The sequence below is a fragment of the Cavia porcellus genome, unplaced genomic scaffold (genome assembly GCF_034190915.1).
Source record: "Cavia porcellus strain 051 isolate PalLab524CR breed Dunkin Hartley unplaced genomic scaffold, mCavPor4.1 scaffold_25, whole genome shotgun sequence".
NCBI lineage: Eukaryota > Metazoa > Chordata > Mammalia > Rodentia > Caviidae > Cavia > Cavia porcellus.
Window position 1 is genome coordinate 3,460,417 of NW_026947508.1, and position 27,537 is coordinate 3,487,953.

A 27,537-nucleotide genomic window follows, 5' to 3' on the forward strand; every position below is an offset into this window, starting at 1 on the left:
AGGACTCTCTGGAGGAATATATACAAGTCTTTATGAAAGAACCATTGCTCAATAAATACTCAGCTTTACACAGCGGCAACCTGAGCCTGGGGCGGCCAGCAGGACTGGGAGGGTGGGTGCTAGGGACAGGGGCTGGTCCCTTTGAGGCCAGATGAAGGTGGCAGTGGGACCAGCATCTTGGGAGCCCAGTCCAGAGGGCCAAAGCTGGTAACCTCAGGAACAGGGAACACCGGACCCTCTGGGCAGGCAGGGGCATCCTGTAGCCTGGGTCAGGGGCTCCACCAAGCTGTCCTCCACTCCATCGAGTCCGGCAAGTGCAAATCAGCCAGGGTGGTGGGCAGGGGTCCCGCCCAGCACTCTGGCTCAGCAGAAGCAGGGGCCACACTCCCAGGAGGCATGTATCTGCTGTCCCTTGGTCAGCGGCACCCTTGGTAGGGGCTCCCTCTGCTCAGACTTCCCTGCAAGGTGAGGAAGGGAAAGACGTCCTTCCTTGGAGGACATCATGGAGGGGTCCTTCATGCCCTTACCTCAGGAGCCTCTGCGGCCACCCGCCATAGACAACTGAGTCCCGGCCTTGGGGCAGGTCCAAGGCCCCTTGCCCATTCCTAAATGCCCATGCACCTACTCACAATCATGTCCCTACCCAGTATCACAGCTAGGTGTTACCAACGCCAGCACCCCGAGCTGTCTGCCCCGATCCCGGTGGGGCTACTCACGAGGCAGTCAGCGTGGAGTTGAGCAGCAGGGTGGTCCTGATTCGATAGAGCTGGGCCAGGGTCAGCTTCCTATGCTGAGCTGAGAGCCCTGGAGGGGGCTCAGGCTGGGCCTGGGGTGACACCCCCAGGGGCAGCTCCCTGCACCTCCTCCTGGTGGGGCCCACAGGCTCCCCAGCCTGGCAGCTGGCTCTGCCCTCCAGCTCCGATGGCTTAGGGCCACAGCCCAGGCTAGATAGTCCCTGATAGTTCCAGCCAGGCCCCACTCCCTGTGGGGAGCCCTGAGTCCTAGTGCTAGGGGTGGCAGCAGCCAGGCAGAGCTCAGACAGGCTTCGGCTGGGAGCTGGGGGTGCTGCGTGGGGGGCAGCCCCAGACAGCAGCTGCAGGAGGTTGGCTTCAGATTTGGACTTGAGCAGGTGGGGTGGGCGAGGCAGAAGCTGGACTGGTGTCCGTCGGCGGAGGCGGGGTGAGGGTGGAGGGGAAGGGGTGCGTGATGGCTCTAGGGGCTGGGGTGTCAACTCTGCTACTGGGGCTGGGGCTACAAAGTCCTGCAGGGAGGAGGGGGACAGGGTGCCATAGGCTGAGTCCATGGAGCAGGAGCGGCCATCCACTGGGCCCAGGGGCAGCAGCTCGCTGGTGGGCGTGATGGAGGAGGCTGTGGTACCCAGAGAGGTTTCATCCGACTGGGAGCTGAAGGGGCCACTGTCAAATTCGGGGGAGGACAGCATCTCCCCTGGCTGGACCACAACCACAGCCAGGGTCTCGGTAGAGCCATCAGAAGCACTGTGGGGCCAGGAGGAGAGTCAGCCCAGAAGGCTGGCATCACCCTATACTGGCAAAGCACAGAGGGTCACAGCTGTGCCTGGGGAGCTCAAGGCTCAGAGACCTTTAGGCTCCTTTGCCCACTACGGATCACAGTGCCGAATCTCAGCTCCCACTAACAGGTCAGAAATGGCTCTAACACTCCTCCCTGCCCACACTCTTCTGGGACATGGTGCCATCCTGAGTACCCCATTAGGTGTACGACGTGAGGAAAGGGACATGGCTGGTCCCTGCCCAGGGTCAGCTTTGCAGCTTTGGATCCAGGAATCCTGGGCCACAGTCCCTGCCCTGCTGAGATCTATGAAGGGCCCTTGGGGAAATGTACCAGCGCTGGGAGTTCAGGCTGCGGCTGCTGTTGTGCAGAACGGTGGGGGAGCTGGCCACCGAAGTGCTACTCTCCTCGTCTTCCTCCTCTTCCTCTTCCTGCTCATCTTCCTCCTCCTCCAGGCTCTGCAGCTGCTGCTGGCTGCCTGACTGCTCCTGAGCACGCAGCTGCTGCAGCTGGTTCTGTGGGTAGGGTCAATAGGCACAGGGGAAGAGTGAGCTAAAATTGGCAGCACCTTCGCCATACTCCCCTGCCCACCACCCACCCACAGGCCACCATGCTGTCACCTGGGCATTGTAAATGGCATCCACCCAACCACGGCATAAGGCCTGGCCACTGGCCTGGAATGTGTAGGCACCCACAGCACTGTGGAACTCGTTCAGGTGGATGAGAAGGAAGGAGCCTGGTCAGGTAAGGGCCACGTTAGTATACACGAGAACTAGAGCCCTGCCCAGGAACAGGGGGCCGAGACGGCTCACCAGGGTCCCGGAGTTCCCGGCACACGATCCTGTCCAAGAGCAGCGGTGGCCTGATGACTTTGGTCCTCTCAGCCTTCTTTACCGCCTTGGTCACCAGCAGCAAATCGGTGAAGAGGAAGCAGTACACATCCATCTGGGTGAGAGACAGGAGGGGCCGGGGAGCCAGGCAGGCGTTCCTGGGATTGCTGCAGCACTCTCAGTCTGTACCCGACCCCTTCCCCACACCCCCCTCCTTCAGATTCTTTGGTTGAGATAAGGTCTTGCCCTGTATTCCAGGGCTGGCCTTGAACTCCAGGGATCTTTCTGCTTCAGCCTCCAAGTGCTAGAGTTAAGGTGTGTACACTAGACCTGGCTCCCATTAATGTTTTAAGTTAAAACAAAAGGGAAGATCACTTTATGTCACTGAGATACAGTTGGGAGCTTATCACAAGCACAGGAAACATAGGAAAAGGGAGGAGGTTTTACTGTTAGTTTGCTGGCTCTCCGCATGCAGGTCTGAAGGGCTGACAGCCCTCCCTGAATGGACCTGTCCCCACTCCACAGGGGGTGAGTCTCTCTGTATTACAGAGTAAAGGGCAACACTAGCAAGGTGGCTCAGTGGGTGTGGCAGTGCCCTATCAGTCTGGCACTCTGCAAGGCAAGACAGGAGCATCACAAGTTTGAGCTCAATAACTTAACAAAAGCCCATCTCAAAATAAAACATCATGAAAGGACGAGGAATGTGGCTCTGTGCCAAGACTCCGGGTTCAATCCCTGGTACCAAAAAACCACCAAACCAACAAAAAAGACCAGCAGGCACCTAATCACTCCTCAGGGCGACCACTGAGTCACTAGTTTTCAGGCCACCACCTAACTGACCCGGCAGCTGAGAACCACGAAGGTGCCCGGGCAGAAGGAACCCACAGGGCAAGCCAGGGTGTGGCGAGGTCCGGCCGCAGCAGGGAGTCACCTTGCTGTCCTTCCCCTCCTTCATCTTCAGGCTGCCCTCCAGCAGCAGCTGCCGGGTCTCCTCGGGTGAGGCTCCGGGCATGGGCGCCGCGAGGTCCAGGTGCAGAAACTCCTTCAGGAGCTGGGGCGGGGTGCAGGCGCAGGGCAGGCAGCTCAGGGCCAGGCCCGGCTCCTCCTCCGAGGGCCTCGATCCTCCCACCCACGGACTCTGCGCTCACCTTGTCCACCTCGTCGTTGCTGCCCTCTACCACCTCGTAGGCGTCGATGCGGCTGGCCACGGCAGCCAGCCGCCGCCGCTCCTGCCGCTGCCTCATGCACGCATTCACTTGGTGGATGAAGCGCTCCACCGAGCTGATCTGCGGACCGCGAGGGGGCTTCAGGCCTAGGGTATGGAGGGCCTGCTAGCCCGCCCCGCCCACCGCCCGGTTACCATGGTGACGACGGCCTCCCTGGCCCGCGGCTCGTCAGTCTTCCTCAGCACCGACTTGAGCAGCAGCGGATACTTGGTGAGGCGCTGGTGGGGCTTGGCCAGCATGTCGCTCAGCTTCAGTCTTTGACACTGCTGGTGCTTCTCGGCCCACTGCAGCCGGGAGGGGGCGGGGAAGATATGAAGCCACACCTACAACCACGCCCCGGGCCGCTCACGGCGACGCCCAGGTCACGCCCATAACCACGCCCACTGAGCAGACCTGCTTAACCCTAACCCCGGGTGCTCACCGTGACGTACGCGCGGAACAGGTCGTTGTCACGCAGCAGGCCGCGCATGTACTCCATGCAACCCTCCTCCTCCATGCAGTAGCGGATGTAAGGCTTGAAGAGGGATCCGAACTGGGCCAGAGCAGAACCACAGCACCGGTGACCGCGCGCCCCTGGTGGCTTCCCCAAGCGGCAAGCTCACGGCCCCAGGCTTGCAGGAGAGTGGCCGCCCGAGGCTCGGTGAAAGGGGAGACGAACGAGTGGGGATTCACACCCGGGCGACTCACAAGGGTCCCCTGGAGCCCCGGCCAAGGAGACTGGCCAGTGATGGGCCGACGGCATCCGGACCCAGAGCCTTTCCGGTGCCCCAGCCCTACCTCGGTGGCCCTGCCCGTACCGTCTTGAAGCCTTTGAGAAAGTCCCCGGGCCGCAGCAGGGTCCGCGCGCGCCGCGCCTTGTCCAGCACCGGCGCCATCACGGTGCCCCACAGCGCGCGGTGCAGGCGCGCGATCTCGGGGATGTTGCTGAACAGCCGCTCCACCTCCACCTGCCCAGGAGGAACGGTCGGCACGGCGGACGCCCCGCCCAGTCCTCCCTGCGAGCCCCGCCCCCAAGCCCGCCCCTCCTCGACACCTTCCCCCCCCCCTCCATCGCCCCCAACCCCTCAGCACCTCACACAGTAGCCCGGATTCTTGTAAGTTCAGAAGGCAGCAAAGGAACAGCTGTGGGGCAGGACACACAGCTCAGGCTTCCATCTCCCTGAAGCGCCCAGCGGCCAAGAGCTTGCACTCCTGCCTATTCGCACCCAGGAGCTGCAAGTCCCCCACAGGGCCGCACCTGCAGGGAAGCTCTGGGGATTCTGGCCTTGCAGCCAGGCCTGGAATTCTCCCTTCCACTTCTGTCCTAGCGGAGCCTCTGAGTTTCCGGGGGCTGAGAGTCCTCCTCCCAACAAGCCCTCCTTGGGCCCCCAAACCTACTGCTAGACTCCCACAGTGCCCACCCTGACCCACTTAGGGCATGGGCACAAGGTCACCTGGCACGCAGCAGTGTTCAGAGGCAACTACTAAATGAACCATTGAAGCCTGGCCTGTGTTAATCCATCTAAATGCAGGAAACCTCTGAACAGCCCCCTTCAGCGCCTGTGGGTGGGAATCGCCTCTCCAGATGCCCCCTTCTGCAGGAGACCTGGGGGCAGGCGGGCAGGGGCACACTCACGTTGGTGATCACGTGCAGTTTCCGGATGTAGGAGGCCTCGGTGTGCAGGAGCTCCCACACGGCCTCCTGCTGGTGACACTGCCGCCGGGTCAGCTTCTGGAGGGAGGCCAGGCCAGGTCAGCTGGAGGGAGGGCTGGGGAGGGGCCCCGAGAGGGGCAGGTCACCCTCCCCACGTGGGTGGATGGTCACAGTCAAGACACCAGCATCTGACACCATGGTGACACATGCACACCGTGTTTATAGCAGCAAAACTCATAACAGCTAAATCTTGGAAGCATGTATGTCTATCCATAGAGGAATGGATAAAGAAAGCATGGTAGGAGCTGGGGGTTTAGCTCAGTGGCATAAGTGCCTGCCTGGCAAGCATGAGGTTGAGGTCGATCCCTGGTACTAAAAAAAAAAAAAAAAAAAAAAAAAAAGTGGAGCACTACTCTGCCATGAAGAAGGATAGACTTGTGTCATTTGTAGGAAAATGGCACCTTGAGGCCATAATAGAGAGTGAAACAAATGGGAGACATGAGTTTAAATGCTGTGTAACAAGGAATAAATAAGAGAGGTAACAGGAAACAGGGAGATCAATATTTTGAAAATAGGGGTCCAGAGATGAAGGGGACGGGAAGAATGACGAGGTGTCACATGCCTGCATCTACCCTGAAGACAAATCCAAATACTACGCACTGCAAACAGGTACTAATTAAAAAATTAAAAAACCCCAGGTCTGTCCCCGCTCTGCCATGCCGCGGCCAGGCAGCACACTTCTTCCACTGGCCTCAGTTTCCCCCAAATCCCCCTCACAGGGGCTGAGGAGGGAGGAGGCTGCAGCTGCACCCACCTCGTGGCCGTCGATGAGCTCCCGCCAGCTGTCCTCCAGCCGCGGGCAGGCACGGTCCTCCTCCTCGTCCTCCTCATCTTCCTCCTCCTCCTCCCAGGAGTCATGGTCAAAGCGCAGCTGCCGGGGCGGCCGGGGCAGCCCGAAGAGGCTGTAGGCGTGCAGCTTGGCTTCCAGCTGCTCCATCTTGTCCACCTCCTGGAAGGTGCCGCGGAGTCAGGTCAGGTGAGGTCAGGCCAGCGGGGCCCCTGCCCTGGGACCACATACCCGGCCGGGGGCGCTGGCGCTGGGGCTGGAGCTGAAGAAGCCGCTGAAGCGACTGGCCGCCCGGTTCTTCCAGCTGTCGCCACCCCCGCTGCTTGGGCCACCGGAAGTGGGCAGAGAGCTGCTGGAGGGCGTGGGGGGCTCCTGCCCTGGGACGCTGGCCTCCCCCAGGAACTCTGACATGTTCTTACGCCGGCGTCCAGGGGCCTGGCAGGGGAAGGGTCAAGGCCAGCTCCCATCCCCCACAGTGTCAACCCCAAAAGGTCTCCGGGATCTTCCAGGGATGTGGGAGACCTCTGCACCCCTCTCCTGAGACCCAGACACGCCCTGGAAGCTGGAAAGTCCAGACGCACATTCACCTGACTATTTTAGTTTTGCTTTTGAGACAGGGTCTCACTGTGTAGCCCAGGCTGGGCTTCAGTTGGTATCGTCCTCCTGCCTCGGCCTCCCAGGAGTGCCTGTCATTACACCCTACAAGATTCACCTCACTGTGTCCCCAGCCACACGCGTGAAGCAGGTGGAAAGAAACATGCCACCACCACCAGCACACGGCACCAGCACACACACACACACACACACACACACACACACACACACACAGGAACACGGACTCCAACTCCCTGGCACGGGAACCCCATCAGCGAGGTGAAGAAGGATAAGAAAGAGTCCCCTGTGCGCCCCATCTTCCAGAGGTGCCAGGAGGGGTCGAGGGTGACTCCCTGAGAAGCCCTGCCCGGCCCTTCCTCCTCACCAGAACATCAAGGCTCTCCCGGCGGTTCTGGGGGTCCACACGCTCCAGCGCGGGGGGTCCCGCCCCGGTCACTGGCCGCAGGATGGGCAGGCTCAGGGACTTGGAGTCCTTCACGCCCTGTTCCACCTTGCCCTCGTCCCCCGGCTTGGCTGGGGAGGTTTGTGCGGAGGACAAGTGGTGCTCAGCACCTGGGCCTGGAGGAGGGGACCCCAGTCCTCTCTCCCCAAGGATTGGGGCTCAGGCCTGCCTGCCCTCCCTCTGCCGGACCACCAGCACCCGCCACTCAGGAGCACCACAGAGCCACCTGTATGGTAATGAGCCTTCTTGGGGCCAATCGGAAGTTAGCAGGAGGGGCTCTGATCACCACTGAGGCCTGCCACCTGCCACCTGCTATCTGCCACCTGCCCAGCCAGCAGCGCCAGGAGCCTGCTGCTTACCTTTGACCCTCAGGTAGTGTCCCCCGAACCTGTAGGCCTCAAAGGTGAGGGACAGCGGCGTGTTGGACTGGTCCAGGTAGATGTCCACTTTGCTCAGGGCGATGCCCTTCCTTTCAAACACAGGAAGCAGCACCTCCCTGCATCCGGGATGGAGGCGTGGGTGTCAGGGGGCAGCCCCAGCAGGAAAGGGTACACGTGGGCCACACAGGGCCCTGTCATGTTCTTTTTTTTTTTTTTTTTTTTTTGTCTTTTTCATTTTTATCGGTACCGGGGATCGAACTCACGACTGCCTGCTTGCAAGGCAGGCACTTATGCCACAGCCCCGGCCCTGTCATGTTCTGACTGCCAGGTGCCCCTGGCACAGGTGGGCCTGCTGGCTGGCTTTCTCGGACACACATAGCCACACCTGTGCAGACCCAGGGCCACTGAGCCTGGAGGCCACACCTGCCCCAGTGCCGTGCGCCTCAGCTCCCCCCAGCCCCTCCTACCCCAGTGACTTCTTCTTCATGGCCGGGACGATCTCCGTCTCAATGTCCACGTTGAGGTCAAATTTCAAGGTGAAGCACTCCTTGCTCGGGTCCTGAGACAACAGGCAAGGTCAACTTCTCCCCTGTCACCGCTGGTCCCCTACCCGTCCCAGCCTACAGTCCAGGATGAGAAGCCCAACAGGGATCTCGCCAGCCCTGGCCACCACCGCCAGGAGGCCTCCCTATTTTCCTCCAGCCCAGGAGCTCCGGAAGCAGCCCCATCGGGCCCGGTGGGCAGCCCTGGGCCACAGGACAGGGGGACACGTTCACTCCAGACTGCATTCCTCATCCTGGGGGCCCAGCCTGGTGTCCCCAGCCCCCTCCAGTCCTGAGGGGCCCTCACATCTGTGTGCCTCCTCCTCGCCTTCTTCTTGGACAGCTTCAGGCCCGTGGTCTTCCGGTCCCTGCAGGGAAGCGGAGGGGAAAGTGGGGGAGATGCAGGTGGGCCCTGGCCAGGGCGAGATGTGAGTGGCGCCCCAGGCTGCTCCCCACCACCTGTTCATCCCAGTCAAGAAGTAATCCATGCAGGCTGCGCCCACACTGGGCTGCACGCCCTCTGGTGGTCAAAGGGGACTGGTGCCAATGGTACCCAGTGGGATATGGGAATCCAATCCAAACCGTTCAGAGCTGAGGACGCCGGGCAGCCTCCTCCAGGAATTAGGGGAACGGAAGGGACCCCCAGGCAATCCTTCTGGGAGAAGGCCCCAAAATGTCTGCTTTCCTGCATCTCTGGCAGCACCCACACTGCCCACCTCTGCCCACCTACCCTCTGCCATCTGCCATGCTCTCCTCCTCTTCCTCCAGGTCCAGGGCAGGGCTGGTGCGAGGCGGGCACGAGCGGGTGGACACATTCCGAGCCAGGACAGACCCTGGACAGAAAGCGGGGAGGGGGCTGCCAAGGAAGAGCCTTGGTGCCTCTTAGCCCCTGAATTCAGCTACCTCCCTAGGGACACAGTCTGGGACCCTTGGGATCCTGGCCAAGGAGTGACGGCCCTGAGTTCTTCTAGGAGAGGGGGCCATTCCTCATCAGCAGACCCAGACCCAGACCGACAGAAGCTCTTTCCACAACACTGCACACAGGGACCCCCCCACAAATACGAACCCACCTGCAGCTTCAACATACCCTTCTACAAAATAAGGGTGCTTTGTTTTGTCCGTCTTTTTTGAGACAGCCGCTCGCTATGTAGTTCAGGCCTTGAACTCACTACATAGCCCATTGCGGTGACCCTCCTGCCTCAGCCTCCTGAGTGCTGGGTTACAGGCGTGCACCACCACACCCCACTAAAATAAGGATAATGAAGCCCTGGCTCTGGATGCTACAGGCAGGGACCAAAGCCAACTATTTTCTTTTCAGGTCTCGCCTCCCCAGGCCCCTCCTCTGGTCCTACCCCAGGATGAGAAACATGGGAGGAGGGGGAGCCTCTCTCCGCCAGCCCAGGACCAGGAGCAGAGACAGGGACAGCAAGCAGCACATGCCACTGGGCAGAGCATCAGGAGGGCCAGGCCTGGCCTGGAGATGCCTACGGGGTTCACCCTGCCAGGCTCACCTTGAGGGGCCAGGTCGAAGCGGACATGGCCGTCATAATGGACGGTGCTGCGGAACTTGCTGTCACAGGCCTCACAGAGGTTGAGGGGTCCCCGGCAGTGCAGCTGCTGGCAGTCAGCATGATGGCATACCTGCAGGCACAGGAAAGGCGGGTCAGGCTGGGCCAGCCCGAGCTGAGCGCCAGGCTGCTGCACAGGTGCGGCTGGCCCTGGCCATCCTGCTTTCCAGTCCCCGAGGCACCTTATGCTCAGCTCGAGCTAATGAAGTGGGGAGCCTTCCCCGGCACCTGCTGTGGGGCCACACCCAGGGATGCCTGGGGGAGCAAAACCTGCACCCAGGGAAGACTTCAAGGACAGGACCACACAGCTGTGTGCCAGGCCTCTCCCAATGCACACACAGGAAAGGCCTCGAGAGGAAGTCAGGCTGCTCTTTGGTTTGGCCAGCTCAGCGTTGGCCCGGAACACCCTGAGCTTGGGCAAGGCCTGCAGCCCTGTACCCAGGCCCTCTGCCCTCACTCGGAGCTTGCCCAGGCCTGAGCAGCAGGCCCCACCCAGAGCCTGCAGACTCAGCACAGAGTGACAGAGCCCCAACCTCCAGCCACCAGTCCTTGCCAGCTGGCTTCCCACTTTTCCAGGGAAGCAACAGCCATCAGAAGGAGGCTGACCCCTGGGCATGGTGACACAAGCCTGGAATCCTTGCACTGAGGAGGCTGAGGCAGAAGGATTGTTAGTTCAGCCCAACCTGGGTCATGTAGAGACTTCCAGACCTCAAAAAATAAAAAGGGCAGGGGTGTGGCTCATTGCGGAGGTCCTGGGTCCAACCCCAGTGTGGTGGTGGGGGGCAGCTCAGGCTTTTTTCATTTTTGTTGTTTTTCGTCTTTTTGACATTGGCATTTGGGAAGCACCCTGCTGGCAGTTCAGTGCCTGGGCCAGGACACTGCAGAGCTGACTCTGGCAGTCAGGGTACCCACGACACCATCATCTGGGGACCCTCCCGGGGCTCCCATCTACTCCTCATTCATGAGGCACCAGGGAACACCAATTTGTCCCTCTAGTCTGCTTGGCGGTTTTTGCATCTGGGACAACCAGGCCTGCAGCAACCGTTCCTGCCCTGGCGGGGCTGGGGGTCCACCCACACCCTCTCCCAAGGTTGGCATCCAGGGTTCCCATCACCAAGCCCGCTCCTCTCTGGCCCCCGAGGTCCCCTACCCTGCCTGGCCCTGTGAACTAGCACTGGACACAGTGGCCTCTGGGAGCAGCTTTCCCCCTTGAAAACACATGCAAAATGCTTTTAAAATAAATCAATAAAGACTCCAGAAGTCCAGCGTCTAGGCAGCTCCCAGGGGTCCCTGGACACCACCGCCAGGGCCTTTTCCACGGACCATATCGGGCAATTCAACCTTGGCATGGCCACCCCCGGCCCGACTCCTCCCGGGGCTCCCTCCCACCCTCCCAAAAGACACCAGGTCCTGATGCCCGGTCCCTCAGAATGTCACCTCTGCAAACAACGTCTCTGCAGGCAGCATGGATTCGGGTATCCTGGGTAGAAAAGCATAGAGTATAGCATATAGACTCATCGTACAAAGGAGTCCTTAGAAGAGGGACCCCAGAGATAGGGACACAGCAGAGACAGCTGTGCAGTGTCCAGATATCAGGAGACACATCTACAAGCCACAAGACGCTGGGGCCACCAGAAGTTGGAAGAGGCCGGGAAGGTTCTCCCCCCAGGGCTTTCAGGGACAGCACAGCCCTGCTGCCACCTGCATCAGAGCTAGAAGAATGAATCTCTCTAGAGGAGGGCACAATGGAGTATGCCTATAATCCCAGCTGCTCAGGAGGCTGAGGCAGGGGCACTGCTTTGAGCCCTGGAGTTCAAGGCCAGCCTAGGCAACACATGGAGACACCGTCTCAAAATAAAACAACACAAGCCTAAGAATGAGTTCCTCAACAGGTGGGAGCAATGGCACACGCCTGTAATTCCAGCATCTGGGAGGCTGAAGCAGGAGGACCGCTGCACATTCAAAGCCAGCCTGGACTACGTAGTGAGATTCCATCTTAAGGAAAAAAAAATACAAATTTCTCTTGAATAGCAGCGCCAGGAAATAAATATATTAGGCCAAAACCTGTGGGGTCACTTGGACTCTGTTATGCTCCGTCCAGACAGTTGGAAAATTCTGGGGACTCTACTTTGGCCTTGACAGTTACCACTGCCCTGGTCACTTCCCAACTGGGTGACCCCAGGGGCTTCCTAGCTGATCTCTCAGTCCACACCCACCAGCTGGAAAAGCACAATAGGAGATGTCCAAGCCAACAGACAGACAGCGTGAAGGCCTGGAGGACAGAGTGAGGGAAGGAGGGCGTGGGGTGCGGGCAGGAACAGCCTGAGTCCAGTTCCGACGGGGTCCTCCATGCCTGGGCCAGTCCGGGGCCTGCACCTGTCCTGGCCTCCCCTCCTGGGAGGCAGAGGCCCCTGCTGGCCTGACCTGACACAGGAAGTGGGGCACAGAGAGGGAAAGCAACCTGCTGAAGGTCACGCAGCCAGGGGACAAGACTCTAAAGTCTGTGTGGGACTCTGGATTCCAGATTTTTATCGCCACTCTTCGTTCAAGGTACCTGTGGAGGCCAGGACTGGGGGACAGGAGGGCGACAACCCTAGCTGGATGCTCAAGGGGTCCTCGTGTCCTTCCACAGAAAAAGGAACACATGACATGCCTCCTGGAGGGGACACAGTGTCAGCTCAGCAATACCTGACCTCTGTGTCTAGCCCGGTCCGGTGCCCACAGGTGAGTTTTTTTTTTCTTTCTTTCTTTTTTTTTTTTTTTTTGTACCAGGGATCAAACTCATGACCTCCTGTTTACCAGGCAAACACTTGAGCCACTGAGCCAAATCCCCAGCCTACTTAATTATTTTTGAGACAGGGTCTCCCTATGCGGTTTGGGGTAGCCTTGAACTCACTACGTAGCCCAGGCTGGCCTTCAGCTTGCAGTGATCCTCCTGCCTCAGCCTCCTGAGAATTGGAATTACAGTTGTGTGCCACCACACCTGGCTACACAATCTTGTTTTTAAACCAGTGTAACAGATACACAGCAGATTCCACATACACAGTCACCAGTCACCCACCCAATGATTACACCCTGAGAGTCCAGAGACTCAGCTCCCAACCCTGCGGTAGTTTTCATGAAATCGTCCTGGCCTGTGGCCTCCTCTATTACTGATGTAGTCCCAACCTCTCCCATTCTAGAGACAGCCACAGCCAGGGGACATCAGGGCATCAGGAAGGTCAAGCCCCAGATCCGAACAAACCCTAGCCAGGCAGGTTCGATGAGGGGTGGTTTCAGAAATCCCAAGGAAGATCCGAGGCCCCCAAGGCTGAGGCTGGAGTGGGCTCGGATCCCTCTTTTAAATCACAGAGTCTGCCCAGCTCCCTCCATGGCTGGGGTCTCCTAGGTACCAGATCCAGGCACCCCCTCCCCCACAAAAAAGCCCATCAAGCTGGCCTCTGAGGGCAGAGCCTCTGGGGAGGGAAGGGGACTTTCCCAGGACTCAACCCCCGGGAGGGGACCAGCAGGGACCAGCAGGTCTCGACGCGCCTCCAAAGCCATGGTCTTAACAGAGGGGCCCTCGGGGGAGTACCTCCAGGCTTCCCCCTGCTCGGGCAATGGCACCGGAAGCCAGCCTCACACCTCACAGGGGACTGGGGCCAGAGGCTGGGTGACACAGGAAGGAAGGGGGGTGGCCAGGGGGCCTCAAACATGAAAGGCCAGCACTGAGGGCCCTGTAACCCGGGGTTCGAGCCCCCGACCGCACAGTGCAGCCTCGTCAGGCATCCCAACCATTCTGAGCTAACGCCAGGGACCCTGGGTCACAGCTGTTCACCCCCCAACCCCGCCGGTCTCACCCTCTGCCTCACCTGCACTCTACTGCCCTGTGCCCTGCGGGGCTCCGAGTCCAGGGAGAGTGGCCCAGGGTCTGGCCTGGAGGCCGCTGGCCGCGCAGAGACGCCAGGCCCGGTCCCCATGGTGGCTGGAGGAAGCTGAGGTCTGTGCCGTGCCGGACAAAGCCCAAAGCCGGCCCGGCTTCCTGCCATTGTGTGGCCTCCCCGCCCCGGGACCCAGAGGGCAGGGCAGCGACACCCTGCAGAGGCTTGACCCGCCCAGGGATGCCGCACCCACCTCCCCTCTACCCCTAAACCCTTCCTGGAGGCCTGGCACGCGAGGGCCGAGGCAGGGACAGAGGCAGCCACCCCTCCATGGGCTCAGACAGCTCCCAGCTGAGGCCCCATCAGGGAGGGGTGCTCACAACCCCTGGGGCTGGTGGATTGGGGAGCCCTCTGTGTGGTTGTCAGAATGCCTCTGCACTCCTTCCCAAGGAGGGGAAGGTAGTGATATCTCGATTGTCACCTAGAGGATAAAGTGGACATAAAGAGATGGAGTTCAAGCTGGGCGCGGTGGCACATGCCTGTAATCCCAGCACTAGGGAGGCTGAGGCAGGAGGACTGCTGAGAGTCTGAGGCCAGTCTGGGCTACAAGGTGAGTTTAAGGCCATCCCTGAACTGCACAGTGAGACCCTGTCTCAAAAAGTCAAAACAAAAAAGCAATACAGTGCACCAACAAGGCTAAAACCCAAGCGTCTGACTCAGATCCCAGGGTGGCCTCTTGGGCAGGTGGACGCAGTATTCCTGAGCCAGGAGAGGGCCACCCACCACGCAGCTCATAGGCCTTCAGCGCTGCACACTCTCTCCATCTGGAACTCTGTGCAGTCCGACCTTCAAACCACTGGCACTGGGCCCCCACTACAACATGACTTCCTCCAAAGGGGGCCCCCCCAAAAACGCCCCTTCGCCCGCCCTCTCTCAATCTGCCAGGGTTGAACTGATTCCCGCTTAGCATCCGTGGCCACCACTATTTTGCCCTTTACTCTGTGGTGTTCATGCCCGGCCCAGGGCCTTGGCGGTGGCTGTGTCCTCCGGTCTCATGAGGGTCCCACCACGTCCCAGTACGCTCTTCAGAGGTGACATGGAAGAGTGTACCCATGGGTGAAGGCAAAGGGAGAACAGGGGTACGGGGGCGGGGGGAGTCAGCGGCAGGAGCTCTCCCCTGGCCCCACTCCAACCCAGGTGGGGCTTCTCTGGCTCCCTGTCCTTGTGCTGCCCCACAGCAATCTACCTAGTGACCCCAAGTGTCCCAGGAGCTGCAGGCAGCGAATCACACTCCTGAGACTCCAAGGAAGAGCTGTGTGACAACCCAGCTTGCCGGGGAGGGAGAAATCTTGTGACCTGAGCCAAGGCTATCAACACACAGTGGGAAATGGATGCCTGACCAGGGGACCAGTACCCTGGGCCTCACTCAGGCTAGGGCTGGACACAGGGTCTTGGAGATCACCTTCTCGGGGCCAGGGAGCTCCCACAGCCAGCAAGGGGAGAAACCCCCTGGTATAGGTACGCAGGTCACATCAAGTGGAGACCACAGCTGGGCCAGGGGAAGTCACCTCCCTACCAGGGACACCTGAGGAACTGGGGCTTGGAAGTCCCTGAGTTGTACTGTCACTTGGCTATGCCAACCACGAGGGCAAAGCCCTGCTCCTGAGAGAGCCCAGGCCAAGGAAGCACAGAGTGGGAAGAGAAAGGAACACAGGCCCTGCAGGAGGGGTGCACACAGCACCTGGCTTCCCCTGGGGCCTCTCAGGAGCAGACCCAAGAGGTCCAGGGAGCCACTCCCCAGCCAGCCACTGCAGGCCCGTGCGTCAGGGGCTTTGGTGAAACCGATATGAGCCCCCAGAAACCAGACACAGAGGCTGGTGACTACTGGAGCCCCCAAAAGCTACCTCCCTGAGCCCCAGAAAAGCAGACAGCATCCAGGAGGACCTGGGGGCCACCTTGTCCCACAGTGGGCTGGGACTCCAGCCTGGGCGGAGGGGATAAAGAGCTCAGTGGCCAGGAGATGCCACAGGCCTGGGGCAGGTCTAGGGCCCGCTCCATGCTCGGCCAATAGGACTGACTAGCCTGGAACCAGTGCCCGGGTACAATGATGCCCCTGCCAGGGGCTCAGCCCCGCCAGTGCCTCGGAAATTCAAGGGTGGAGCCTGCCAGCCTGGGCAGGCCGGCCAGGGTGGGGCGGCTCTGCCAGGCAGCCAGGGCTCCCTGGCCCCTCCCATTCCCTCCCCTCTGCCTGGGCCTCACCCTTTGTCCCCCACATTCCCAGGGCCCACTGTCCCCAGGCAGCTGGCAGGAGCCCAGGGCCCCACAGCACAGGCCCTTTCCTCTGGGGTGGTCTCAGTCTGTCTGTGACCCTCACCTCCTGCCCTCCCCTGGAGCCCTGACTCCAGAATTGATAACAGGAGCCTCGAATGGACTCTAAGCACACCCTTCTCCAGAGCCACACAGCAGGCTCCTCAGGAAGGAACAGGGAAGGGGAGTTGGGGTCCAGCCACCCCACACAGATCCTCTCCGAATGTGCAGAGACCCCCCATCACTTCTCTAGAACTTCCTGCCTGAGGTCCTAGTGTTGCCCTGGATGCCAGAGAGCAGGTGAAAAGAACAGGAGAGAGGCAGTGGGTAGCAAACACCCAGGGCACCCCAACCCAGCCTGAGGCAGGTTACTGAGGAATTTGTAGGGCCCCGCACACCCTAGGCCTCCACTGTTTGAAGGTCGCCAAAGTTCACTCCTCCTCTCCCCAACACAGCCTCGGTATGGCCTCCAGCACCCCCTGCTGGCCTAAGAGGGCATCTCTACTTGGCACAGACAGTGACTCACAAGCTCCCCAAATCCCCTCCGTCACCCCCTGCCTGGCCAACAGCCCCCACAGGCTCCTCAGAGCTCATCTCTGGGCAGAATCCTAAGATCGCCAAAGCAGGGGCAGTAACTGAGCCCACTCCCCCTTAAACAGAGGTGGAGCCAGTGGGGACCCCAAAACCCACCCCTAGGCCAAGAACTTTGTGGAACCCTTAACTCGGGATTCTGACCTAACATTAATTCAGGGCAGCCCAGCCCCTACTTCTCCGTGAGACTCACCAAGAGGCCTGGGTCTCCTCCCAATGACTGGGGTTCGGGTCACAGTTGGTGCACAGGGGGCCCGCAGCCATAAAAGATTACATTAGGCCACGCTACACTACCATCTGCATGGGCTGGGCTGGGGACCAGGGGTTTTATGAAAGGCCCAGGAGGCAGCAAGAGGCCACGCGGAGGCTGAGGGGGACCTAGGATCCAGGCTCAGGAGAGTGAGTTTGGGATGGCGTTGTCCCCAAGGGCTCTTCAGAAAGTTCACTGTCCCTGGTCATTAACATGGGCTGCAGGACAGGCGTTGGCCTGTAGGGGCGAAGCCTGATGCAGGAAGCTATCCTGGCAGCAGAAAGAGCCAGAAGCAGGTCGAGGGGCTGGGATCACCCCAAGGCCCAGGGCCCACTGTCCCCAGGCTCCACTACTGCTCCACAAAATCGCTGGATTCTGAATCGCGCCCCCAGGGTGCCTCAGAAACCGCAGCGATTCTCTGGGCCCATAGCTAGCAAAGGGGGCCAATCCGCCCTTTGAGGGGTCCTAGCTCCCCTAAATGCATTCGGGACCAGGGGTTTCCACTGGAGGAGGCAAGGAACCCAGCCCTCTTTCCTTGCTGCAGGAGCTCTGGCAGAGGGCGCCTCCTCGCCCTTACGCCCCGCCCTCTTTACACGCCCACCTTCTGCTCCGCCCCTATTGCAACGCCCACCCTCCACCCCGGGGCCTCTGGCCTCCTGTGCTCCCCAGACACTCATTCCTGTGACCTCACAGGCCACGAATGCCGGACAGAACTCAGATATCACCAAACGCAGCCTCCACTCCGCACCTATCTACACACCCTGTCCGTCGGCTTGGGTAAGCCGCGGGTGCGAGGCTCACCACCCCTGCAGCTGTTTGAACCCTCGCTGGACCAACGTGAATGTCGCCTTCCTTGCCTCCGTGCCCAGGCCCCCGAGAGCCAAGCAGAAAGAGTGTCCTCTCCCTGCCTCCCTCCTCACAGCTCCTGAGAACCGGGGCTCTGGGACAGGCAGTCCTGGTCCAAGCCCACACCTCAGTGTCCTGCTGCCCAAGGCAGGCGCTGGGCTGGAGCGCCTGCGGCCAGCAGAGTGCACAGTGCACGAGCACTCTTATCCCCAGGAGCCACAGAGAGGCTCCCCAGTCTGAGGTGACTTGGTCATAGGCCCCACACTGGGGTCACCAGCAGTCCCTGCAGAAGAGGGGTCAAGGTCCTGGAGCCCCCATCTTTACCCTGGACAGGCAGGGTGGCCCCAGTCCTCTCGCTGGGTCCCCACCCCATTCCCTGGCCCCTCGCTCCCCTTATAGGCCCCCACATCCCTTCCTGCTCACTCTGCTTTCCTCCATCCCAGCACTTCTTTTTCCCCCCCTTTTGGAAGTGGGACTCAGACTCAGGACCTTGCACTTGCCAGGCAGGCGCTTGTACTGCTGAGCTGCATCCCCCAGCCGGCAGCACTTCCTTACTCCCCGGACTCCAGCCACAGCCTCCAGGAAGCCCACCCTGGTTATCCAGCCCTCTTCCGGAGGCAGGTGGGGCAGCTGATTCATCTCAGGAGCCTTAACCAAAGCCCCATGGTGGGCCCAAAGGGAGGGGTCTGGTCCTCTTTGCAGGTGGTCCTTCCTGCTCACCCACCATTCTGAGAATGGCATGGCTGGGCACACTCACTGGGAGGCTGAGGCAGGAGGAAGGCTACATAGTGACTTCAGGGTCGGCCTGAGCTAAGTATCAAGAGCCTGTTACAACACTTTAATTAATTAAGTAGGTAACTTTTAAAGACCAGAGCTATGGGCTGGGGATTTAGCTCAGTGGCATAAGCACCTGCCTTGCAAGTAGGCAGTCATGAGTTCAATTCCCGGTATCAATTAAAAAAAAAATTAAAAACCGGGGCTGTGAAGGCCAAGCTCTGCCAGCCAGGCCACTGCGTGAGGTGAGCAGGTCCCTGCCCCTCTCTGGGCTCGGGTCTCCTTACCCGCCCCAGGCTCTCACCAGGGTTCACTGAGACTGCACTGAGTTCCTCACACCCGGCCAGCACCTAAACGTGTCCAGCCATGAAAGCCTGTGATTACGGACAGCAATGATCTCCGCTCCTCTGCCTCACCAAACCCGAGGGTCCTTCTCCTGTCACCTCTACCTGCCACCTGTGTCCCATAGCACCCCCTTCCTGGACAACCCCTGCTTCCTCCGTCTATCTGCTTCTGCTTCCAGCAGAGGCCTCCTCCTCCTCCAGGACTCACCCCATCATGGGGCATCTGTGTGCCCACAATGAGTCTGGGCCACTTGCCCAAGGGATTGCACTGGGACAGGGCCACATTTCCCCTTGCAGGCTCTGCTGGTTCCAGCGGGTGCGGGGCTGTCAAGAGCCCAAGCTGCTCTCTTTCAGAGGTGTCCAGCAGGCTCCAGGCCCCAGGCGGCCTGTCACAGGGTGTCCTGGCCCCTGGGTCACCTCACAGAGGCCTTGGGGCTCTGCAAACCCCTGGCAGAATGTACACGGCTGCCTGGAGCCCCCATCCAGGGAGAGGCGAGCAGCCAGTGCCAGAGCTCAGTGCCAAGTGCCAGCAGTGCCAGCAGATTGCATCTGACATCACAGCCGCCCCCCCAGCCTGGTGACCACGGCAACTGAAGGCGCCCCCTCCCCGCCACCCCCAGAACAGTCCTGCGTGTACTTCTCGTCATGTGCATGTGTCTGGGGCAGCTGGGATGGGAGGTGGCGTCTCTGACTCCTGCAGCTGGCAGGACCAAGCTCTACAGTGATTAGCAACAAGGGCCCTGGCATAACAGTCCTGGATGCTGGGTCTGAATTCCTGGTCTCCCATTTCCCAGTCACGGGTCCTTGGCTAAGCCACTTCACCCCCTCAAGACTCAGTTTACCCACTCTTAAAGTGTCCAAGACACACCTCAGAAGACACTCACTGCTCAGCCCTGGCACCTACACAGATCCAGCAGTCACTCTGGTCACTCAAACACACACCACAGGGGTCCAACCCTGGCTCCACCTCACACGCACTGTAAGGCTCAGCCCAGTCACACCCTCTCTGAACCTTGGTTTCACCATCTGGGGAGTGGGGTGACGGCACCTTCCCTGCACAGCTGCCACAGCCATGCAGGAGGCTCACAAAGCTCGGGCGTCACAGGCGGAGGTGTGCGGGCACTGCCTTCGCTGCCATTCTGTCCTGGCCTTGTTCTTTCCGATTTATCTTCTGCCCACTGCGGAGCCCCACATCCAAGGCCAGGCGGCCCCTTCTTCTTCCCTGTGTCATCCCACAGGCACAGTCATGCTCACCGATCCCACAGTGTCCCAGCTCCATGCGGAACCCTGAAGTGTGGCCAAGTGCCGGCCGGGCACTGGAACCCAACCTTGGGGACCACTTCTCCCATGGAAGTCGAATTGTAAGCTTCCATATCTGACGGGGCTGCTGCAAAGGCCCCATCTGTCTGCAAAAGGTGGCCCCCTGTTTTGGCAGGAGTCCCCCACCATCCCGGGGGGGGCACCCCTCTGAATCTTGAACTAGCTGCCCTGCACCCTTACCTAGAGGGCACAGGGACCAGCCAGCTGCACCCTCGCCAGCTCCATGGACATCGCGCTTGTAGAGAGGGCAGTGAGGGACTGCTCTCCTTCACCCCTGGCACCCCGCTGCCTGGCCTCCTACCTTGGCGGCGCGGCCCTTGTCCATGCAGGCCGGGTGCTGGCAGTGCAGTCCCCTCTCAGCTGGGCTCTGGTCGTCTGTGGAAGGGAGCAGTGGGTATCAGCCGGGCACGGAGGTGCCCAGGTTCCCCAGGGCCCAGTGGCCTCCTAACAGGGACGGGTGGGGCGGTCTCCTCAATGCTGCTTCAAAGGAGGTCAGTGTCCTTCTCTCTTTTAAATGCCAACTTATCTGCCCAGAATCTGTGTGCAGCCCTTTTTTGTGTGGCTCCCTGGGGAAATTGTCCAGATTCCACGGGGAGAACCGGCTGTGGGAATCAGCGGCCCCTCCTTCAGTCCACTAGTGTGGGGTTGGGGGTTCGGAGACCTCATGGGGACCCACATTTTCTGAGGGGGGTCCCAGCAAGCTGCTGGGGGTAGGGTTGGGAATGCGGAGGTCCAAGATGCCCTCTGAATCACTCCCTACAGACAAACACGCCCCCACCACGGAGGCTGGGGGAGCCCCCTCCCCGCTGTCCAGGTCTGACCCTGCACTTGGCCCCCTGCAAGCCGCCCCTCCCCCTGAGGGCTGCAGGATGCGGGGGAGGGGAGAAGCGGGGCGCTGCCACACCGGGTCTGGGGCAGGGCCGGGGCCCCCCACCGAGCAGCCCGAGCCCGCCCAGCGCCCCCTCCCCGCGCCCGGCGCCCCATGCCCCGCTCCCCGGCCTGCACCGCGGCCCGGCGCCTCGGCCCGCACTCACCCATGAGCAGGCGCCGGCGGGCGGACCGGCCGGGCACGGGCGGGCTGGTGCCGGTACCGGAGCGGCGAGGCCGGGCGGGGCAGGTGGGCGGCGGGCGCTGGCCGGGGCGGGGAGCCGAGCCACCGGACGGAGCCCGCGGCGCCGCGCGGCCCTGGCGCCTCCCGAGCGAGCGAGCAAGCGAGCAGCAGGCGGGGTGTGTCCCAGGTGGGTCCCTCCCACCGCACGCCCCGCGAGGGAGTGGTCAGCACCCCCCTCCAGCCCGCACGGTGGCGCCGAAAGCCGGCACAGCAGCGGAGTGGGGGGTGGCGGAGGACACGGCTGTGCACGGTAGGACCCCCCCCCCCAGCCCTGCTCCAGCTCCAGACTTTCTGCCCCGACCCACCGCACCCACCAGAGTGACTGTCACCCGGGTCAGAAAGTTAAGTCCCGGCGGCACGCAGACCCAGGGTTTGGGCTCCGTGCTTGGCCGTGGCCCCAGTGGCTCCCGCAGGTTTAGTGTTATTCTCTCTTGGTCCACGGCTTCCAAACTTTATTAAAGGTTAATTAGGCACAGAAAGCACACAGCTCCCCACACTCCCACCAAACACGTGGCTGCAAAATCGGCAGCACCCAGGCCAAGCAGCAGACATCCCTAAGCCCCAGCCTCACCCCAAGGGTGCCCACCCCTGCCCTGGCAGTGTCGCTGGTTTTGTACTTTATGTGAGGGGTCATCCGCACTTGACAGCTTTCATAGGCAGAAACCAAGATCCTCAAAGGCCTCTTAGGGGACCCCCATCCCACCCTGCACATGGGTCCAGGGGCTCCCGAAGACCAGACCAGGAGTATTACGGACCCAACTTCCAAAAGCTGGAGTGGGACCTCTGTGGGCATCCCTGCCCTGTGCTAGGCCCTGGCACTCCCAGGAGACAAACTCAGTCCCTGTCCCATTCCAGGACTCTTGACAGAGACTAGCACTTCTGGGTTCACTGGGTTCACTGAGCCAACATACATCAAGGGACCAGGAAGGCTCCCAAGTGTCAAGCCTGGGGCTGGGGGCAGGGGACCTGTTGGGGACCCTGCCAATTTTTGGAGAGGGAGAGGTCCCCAAGTGCCTGACAGGTAGGGTGGCCCCTTGTGGGGGCAGCGCACATGAGTTGCGGTGAGGAGGGGCCCACATGGGTGTCCTAAGGCTTCACCGAGAGGGGGCCACTGCCTAGTGTCCATGTCCTGCTCCTGGGGCAGCCGTCTCCAGTGTAGATCGGGACATCCCCAGGGGGCCCCACACCGTGCTCAGGCTGGTGCAAGAACGGAGGACATCAGGGGTGGCACCAGCCACAGCTCCAGCAGTGCCTCCTCTGCCATCTGAATTCCACAGCAACCTGAGCCCCAGCCAGCTTTGGAGGACAGCTCTCCGTGCACCCTGTCTGGAAGCATCTGTTGGCGCCAGAAATGTTCCAGAGCCCTGAGTTTTCAAAACTTGGGCCTCAGGGTCTGGATGTAGAGCCCTTTATCCCCAGTCCTTGGAGTTCCGGCCTCTGTCCTGCAGGTGTAATTGTTCCTGCTGCTCTGGGCTCTGCCTGCCTCAGCAGCCTGCTGTATCCTGCTGCAGCTGCTCCAGGCCGCAGCCACAGAAGGCCAGATTGCCCAACACGGCCACAGGGCTGCCAAGATCTGCTCATGTGAACCCTAACCTCTCAACCTTGACTTAGTGTGGTTGAGGAGCAGGCCTTCAAGATGGACCTGTCCTCTGGGTTGCTTGGGCCTGGCTTCCCTGGAGGGAGCTCTCTGCAAGCTCAGGTCCAAGGCTGAGACACCCTGAGTCTACAGTGAGTTGGGCTGTCCATAATCCCAGCACTCAGGAGACTGAGGCAGGAGGATCTCCAGGAGTTCAGGGCCAACATGGGCTACACACTCAGTTCAAGGCCAGCCTGCATAGTGAGACCCTGTGTCAAAAATCCAAAATAAATTAATAAATAAGATAATTGTAATGGCTAGATCCTGGAAACAACCTAAATAACCATCAACTGAAGAAAGGATCAAAACAGTGTGGGGGCTGGGGACACAGCTCAGTGGTACAGTGCCTGCCTATCAAGCACAAAATCCTGAGCTGGATTCTTGGTACCCCCCCCCAAAAAAAGGTGGCATTTTTATACAATGGAATTTCATATGATGGAATAGTACTTAGGAAAGAAGGATAGACTGGAGATGTTTATAGGTAAATAGAGCTCATACCCGTAAGTGGAATAAATCAGAATTGCACACATAAACATTGTTTCGTCTCCCTAGTGTGAGAAGCTGAAAAAAATAATATGTGTGTGTGTGTAAATGATAGATAATACTAATTTCTCTTAGTTCATTAAAAAATGGTTTGTGCTAGTATTGTTTGGACAATTAAATGCATATATCCTGTACTCTGAGTCACTAATTTAAAAATAACAACACACAACGTATTAACCATGGTTATCCTCTAAGTATCATGTTTTGAAATTTTCCTTTTCTCTTTAAAATAAAATCAGTCAGGACCCTGGCAGTTCACACGGCCCGAGGGGGCCCTGGGAGTGTGGGGTCAGGCAGGGGATGTGAGCCTGCCATTAGCCCTCTGCCCGGCTCCCCAACCCACCTACAGGTTTTACAGAAGGGGTGGGCCTGGTGAGGAGGGGCTCTCCTGGTGATGTCACACCCTGAACATAGCTGATTGGGCCAGAGGTGGCCCCAGCCCAGCTCAGCCAATCAGGTTCACCGAGAGTTTGAATGGAAGCCGGCAACTCCCATGGGCCCGAGGTCATGAAGTCAGTCTGGGTGGATGGGAGGCCTTGAGATTTGGGGGCAGCGGGGCCAAAGGGATCCGCAGAAGGAGCCTGCCAGTGGAGAGGACTCTGGAAAGGAGAGGAAGGAGGGGAGGGCAGGGCAGTTCCCACGGCCTGCCCTGGGCCTCCCTGGGCCCCGGGCCCCTCTCTCCTCTGCTCCCCACCTTAGCGAGGCCCCAGACAGACCTGGCATCCTGCACTTGCCCTCCCTCTGCCCCCACACTGCTGCCAGAGCTCTCCCTCTCTCTGCCTGACAGTCTGACAGTGAACGGCCCAGCCAGCTCCCCGCTCCTGCAGCTCGAGCCAGGGCCCCTCAGCCGGGCAGGCAAGGCGCTCGCCAGCCGTCCCGCCCCCAGTCTTTGTCGCAGGACTTTGGCTTTTCCCCCGACACGATCTGCACCAGAACCAGGCCGAAGCCTGCCGGCAGACATATTTTGTTTGGCCGAGCACAGTGTTTCAAAAGAATTTGAACTGCTGCCAACTTTGAAAAATCAGGAGATTTGACATAAAAATCCAGATTTTTGACTTCTCTTGACTAACCAGAGGAGCCCGAGGCCCTGGACCAGTATTCACAAAGGCTCTGATCCCAGGGCGATGTCTGCCCCAGACCAGCACAGCCTCCTGCCTTCTGGTCCCCCATCACGCTCTGCAGGTGTCTTGCCCTCTCTGGACAGAATACCTCTTCCTCCCGGAAGGTGTCCCTTTGGCCACACATCCAGAGCCCCAACGCCTGTCTCTACCTGACTCCCTCACCATGGGGCCCTCACGGGGCTGTCGGCTGTCCACAGTGAGCTGTGCTTGTAAAGACAGTGCGGGAGAAGGAAGGGTTCCTCCCCATGGTGTCTTTCTAGATCGGGATTGTTTTGTTTGGGGACAGGATCTGGCTACATAGTGCAAGCTGGCCTCAAACTTTTGGCAGTTCTCCTGCATCAGCCTCCCAAGTGCTGGGATGACACAGCCCTGTGTCCCCACGCCTGGCCATATCTTTGTGTTTTTGTTTTGTGTTGTTTTTGTTTTGAAGACTGAACCCGAGGCTTTCACATTGAGTTACATCACTAGCCCTTTCTCTCTCTCTCTCTCTTTCTCTCTCTCTCTGTCTCTGTCTCTCTCTCTGTCTCTGTCTTGTATTGGGAATTCAACTTGTGCTTGCCTGGGCAGACATTTGTGCCACTGAGCTATTTGCCCAACTACCCTTTTTATTTCTCAAGATAGCATCTTGCTAAGTTGCCCCGGCTGAGCTCAGTCCGTCTGCCTCAGCCTTCCAGATGACTTTTTAAAATACTGATTGCATACTCAAATGAAAATGTGTGGAATCTGTTAGGTTAAATAAAGTACATTATTTGTTGTTGTTGCTTTTTGTTTTTTGGTACGGGGCTTGCCAGGCAGGTGCTTACACCACTGAGCTAAATCCTCGGCCCATAAAGTACATTATTGTTGGGTACAGTGGTATACACTTATAATCTCAGCACTCAGGAGATTGAGGCAGGAGGATCACTGCAAATTCAAGGCCACCCTGGGCTACACAGTGAGAGCAAAAAAAAAAAAAGAAAGAAAGAAAGAAAAAATTGCACACTATTAAAATTCATTCTAGACAAAAAAAAAAAAAAAAAAGTAAACTGGGTATGGTGGCTCACACCTGTAATCCCAGCACTTGAGAGGATGAGGCAAAAGGATTGTTGCAAATTCAAGACCAGGCTGGGCTACAAAGTAAGCCCAAGGCCAGGCTAAACCACATAGTGAAACCCTGTCTCAAAGAGACAGAAAGAAGTTCATTCCACCTGGTTTCTTTTCTTTTCTTTTCTTTTCTTTTCTTTTCTTTTTGTGTGTGTGTGTGTCTTTTTCCTTTTTATCGGTACCAGGGATTGAACTCACGACTGCCTGCTTACAAGGCAGGCGCTTATACCGCTGAGCTAAACCCCCAGCTAAAGTTTTTGACTGGAACATTTAAAACAACAAAAGATCTATTGGACAGAATTGTTATGAACAATTGAGAGAGGTATAACCACTACCCCCAATTTACAGATGAGGATTTGAGGCTCAGAGATAGAAGGACTTTTCTAAGGGCATACAGGACATGAGGAGGCTGGGCCTGGAGCCCTGGTGCCTAAGACTCCGAGGCTGATCCCCTAATCACTAGGCTGGCACAGTTAAGTGTTAGGCAGACATGAATCCTCCCCATGAACCCTCTCCCCCAAGAGGGCAGAGCCTCCCAACCCACTCCTTCCCCCACCCAGACCAGGCTTCGAGAAGGTCGCCCCTCCCAGGAAACAGCAGTGCCCTGCCCTCCTGGGAGCCTGGGCTGCTGCTCCAGGCCCTGCCCAGCTGGATGCCCTCACTGGGGTCCCTGCAGAAGGCAAGATTCTACCCAAACTTTGCCCAAAGCAAGAGGGGCATGTCTTGGGCAAATGGCTGTGGTCCCAGACATCTGTCACCCCTACCCTGGATGTGGGCAGGTCCTTTGAGGATGCTGGGAACAAATACACCCTGAGCCATCTTCCCCAGGGCCCTGGGGCATCTTGGGACAAAGCAGATAAAGGGGACCCCAAGAAGGGTGTGGCTCTGGCCTGCAGCCCAGCACCATTATGGGCACTGTCCCCCAGTGAAGGATCCTGACCACTGCCTGACCCTCACATCCCATGAGGTGGGAGGACCCCTTCAGAATTCCTTCCAGGCCAAAGAAATGGCCTGGACGGTTCCCACTCACAGGCCAACAGCCAGGCAGCCACTTCCTTTGACCAAGGCTGCCATGAGCACTTGCCCATCAGTCCATCTGTCCATCCACCCACTATGGGCTCTCTCCCAAATGCCCCAGAGGAACGGAGAGTTGCTAAGGGAGGAGCAGGAGCCGGGCTGCAGAAATAGGTTTGCAATGCTGGTTCCGGAGAGTCACGCTGCGTGAGAGAGCCCCACCGCCACCTGGGCCTGGGCCAGTGCAGCCCGACACCCACCACATGGACCGGGGCCAGGGGCCAGCTGGCAGCAGGGACCAGGCCCACGCAGGCAGCTGTGTGCGCAGCACACCCTCCGCCGCCTGAGCCCTCCCCCGATCTGCTCACGTGCTGGCTGTCACCCGATGGCTGTGTGAACGCCAGGGCCTCTCCACCCGCCTGGGGGACATGGGGCTAGGCACGTGTGGGCCAGCAGGGCCAGGCCCCAGTATCCAGGCTGGGGAAGGGTCTGAGTGCCACCATTGGTGACCTGATTGAGCTGCATCAGAATAAAGGGGACGCCAAGAATGGGCCTGCTCCAGAGGGAAGCCATGAAGACGCCAGGGCCAGGCTGAAGGAGGGGTGTGCGTGTGCACATGTTAGTGTGTGTGATCAGGGAGTCCCGGAGCGGGAGGAGGTGGTAAGTGGGAACCTCCAGAGGCAGGAAGGATGGGGTTCCCGGGTGCGATCATAAAATACAGTGGAAGTCAAACATGATTTATATAAATGCAGCCCAATAGGGGCTGGCACAAGCACTGAGACACGGTCTTGTTATGCAAGGAAGGGTGGCCTTGAACGTACTCTGTAACCCACAGAACTCACAGCACTCCTCCCGCCTCAGCCTCCCGAGTGCTGGGACGACAGGCGTGTGCTACCACCATGCCCCATAGCCTCAGTGTCTTGAATGACTTCAAAACACTTTCCTTCCATTTTGACTTTAGGGAAAAGCCAGAAATTACACAGTGCCAGTTTCGGCAAGCAAGCTGGATGTAGACACAGTGTCGTGTTTGGGGAGACTTCCTTTCTGTTGGGTGACGCTCCACTGCGGCAATCACCAGACTTTTGACCTGGGCATGTGAAAAACGCTCAGGAAAGAGGTCTCCGAAC

General features: G+C 59.3%; 1 protein-coding gene across 5 annotated transcripts; it reads right to left on the reverse strand.

The window, feature by feature from the left end:
* Positions 1-14: 14 nt before the first annotated feature.
* On the reverse strand, positions 15-21,128 carry Plekhg5 (pleckstrin homology and RhoGEF domain containing G5). Of its 5 annotated transcripts, XM_063235404.1 has the most exons (22): positions 20,937-21,128; positions 20,204-20,277; positions 9,554-9,683; positions 8,773-8,875; positions 8,350-8,410; positions 7,968-8,059; positions 7,480-7,616; positions 7,043-7,191; positions 6,295-6,498; positions 6,031-6,225; positions 5,199-5,294; positions 4,655-4,705; positions 4,381-4,530; positions 4,005-4,115; positions 3,718-3,867; positions 3,506-3,661; positions 3,289-3,408; positions 2,340-2,472; positions 2,148-2,263; positions 1,861-2,042; positions 717-1,496; positions 15-458 (listed from the first exon to the last, which is right to left on the reverse strand). In XM_063235404.1, the coding sequence occupies exons 1-22, from the start codon at positions 20,938-20,940 to the stop codon at positions 449-451; spliced, it is 3,204 nt and encodes a 1,067-aa protein (XP_063091474.1). In that variant the 5' UTR covers positions 20,941-21,128; the 3' UTR covers positions 15-448. The 5 variants fall into 5 exon arrangements, with proteins under 5 accessions (XP_063091474.1, XP_063091471.1, XP_063091472.1 ...); XM_063235401.1 differs by lacking the exons at positions 20,204-20,277; positions 20,937-21,128 and adding an exon at positions 13,462-13,772; XM_063235402.1 differs by lacking the exons at positions 20,204-20,277; positions 20,937-21,128 and adding an exon at positions 13,462-13,766 and having other exon boundaries at positions 3,506-3,643.
* Between the last annotated feature and the right edge of the window lie 6,409 nt (positions 21,129-27,537).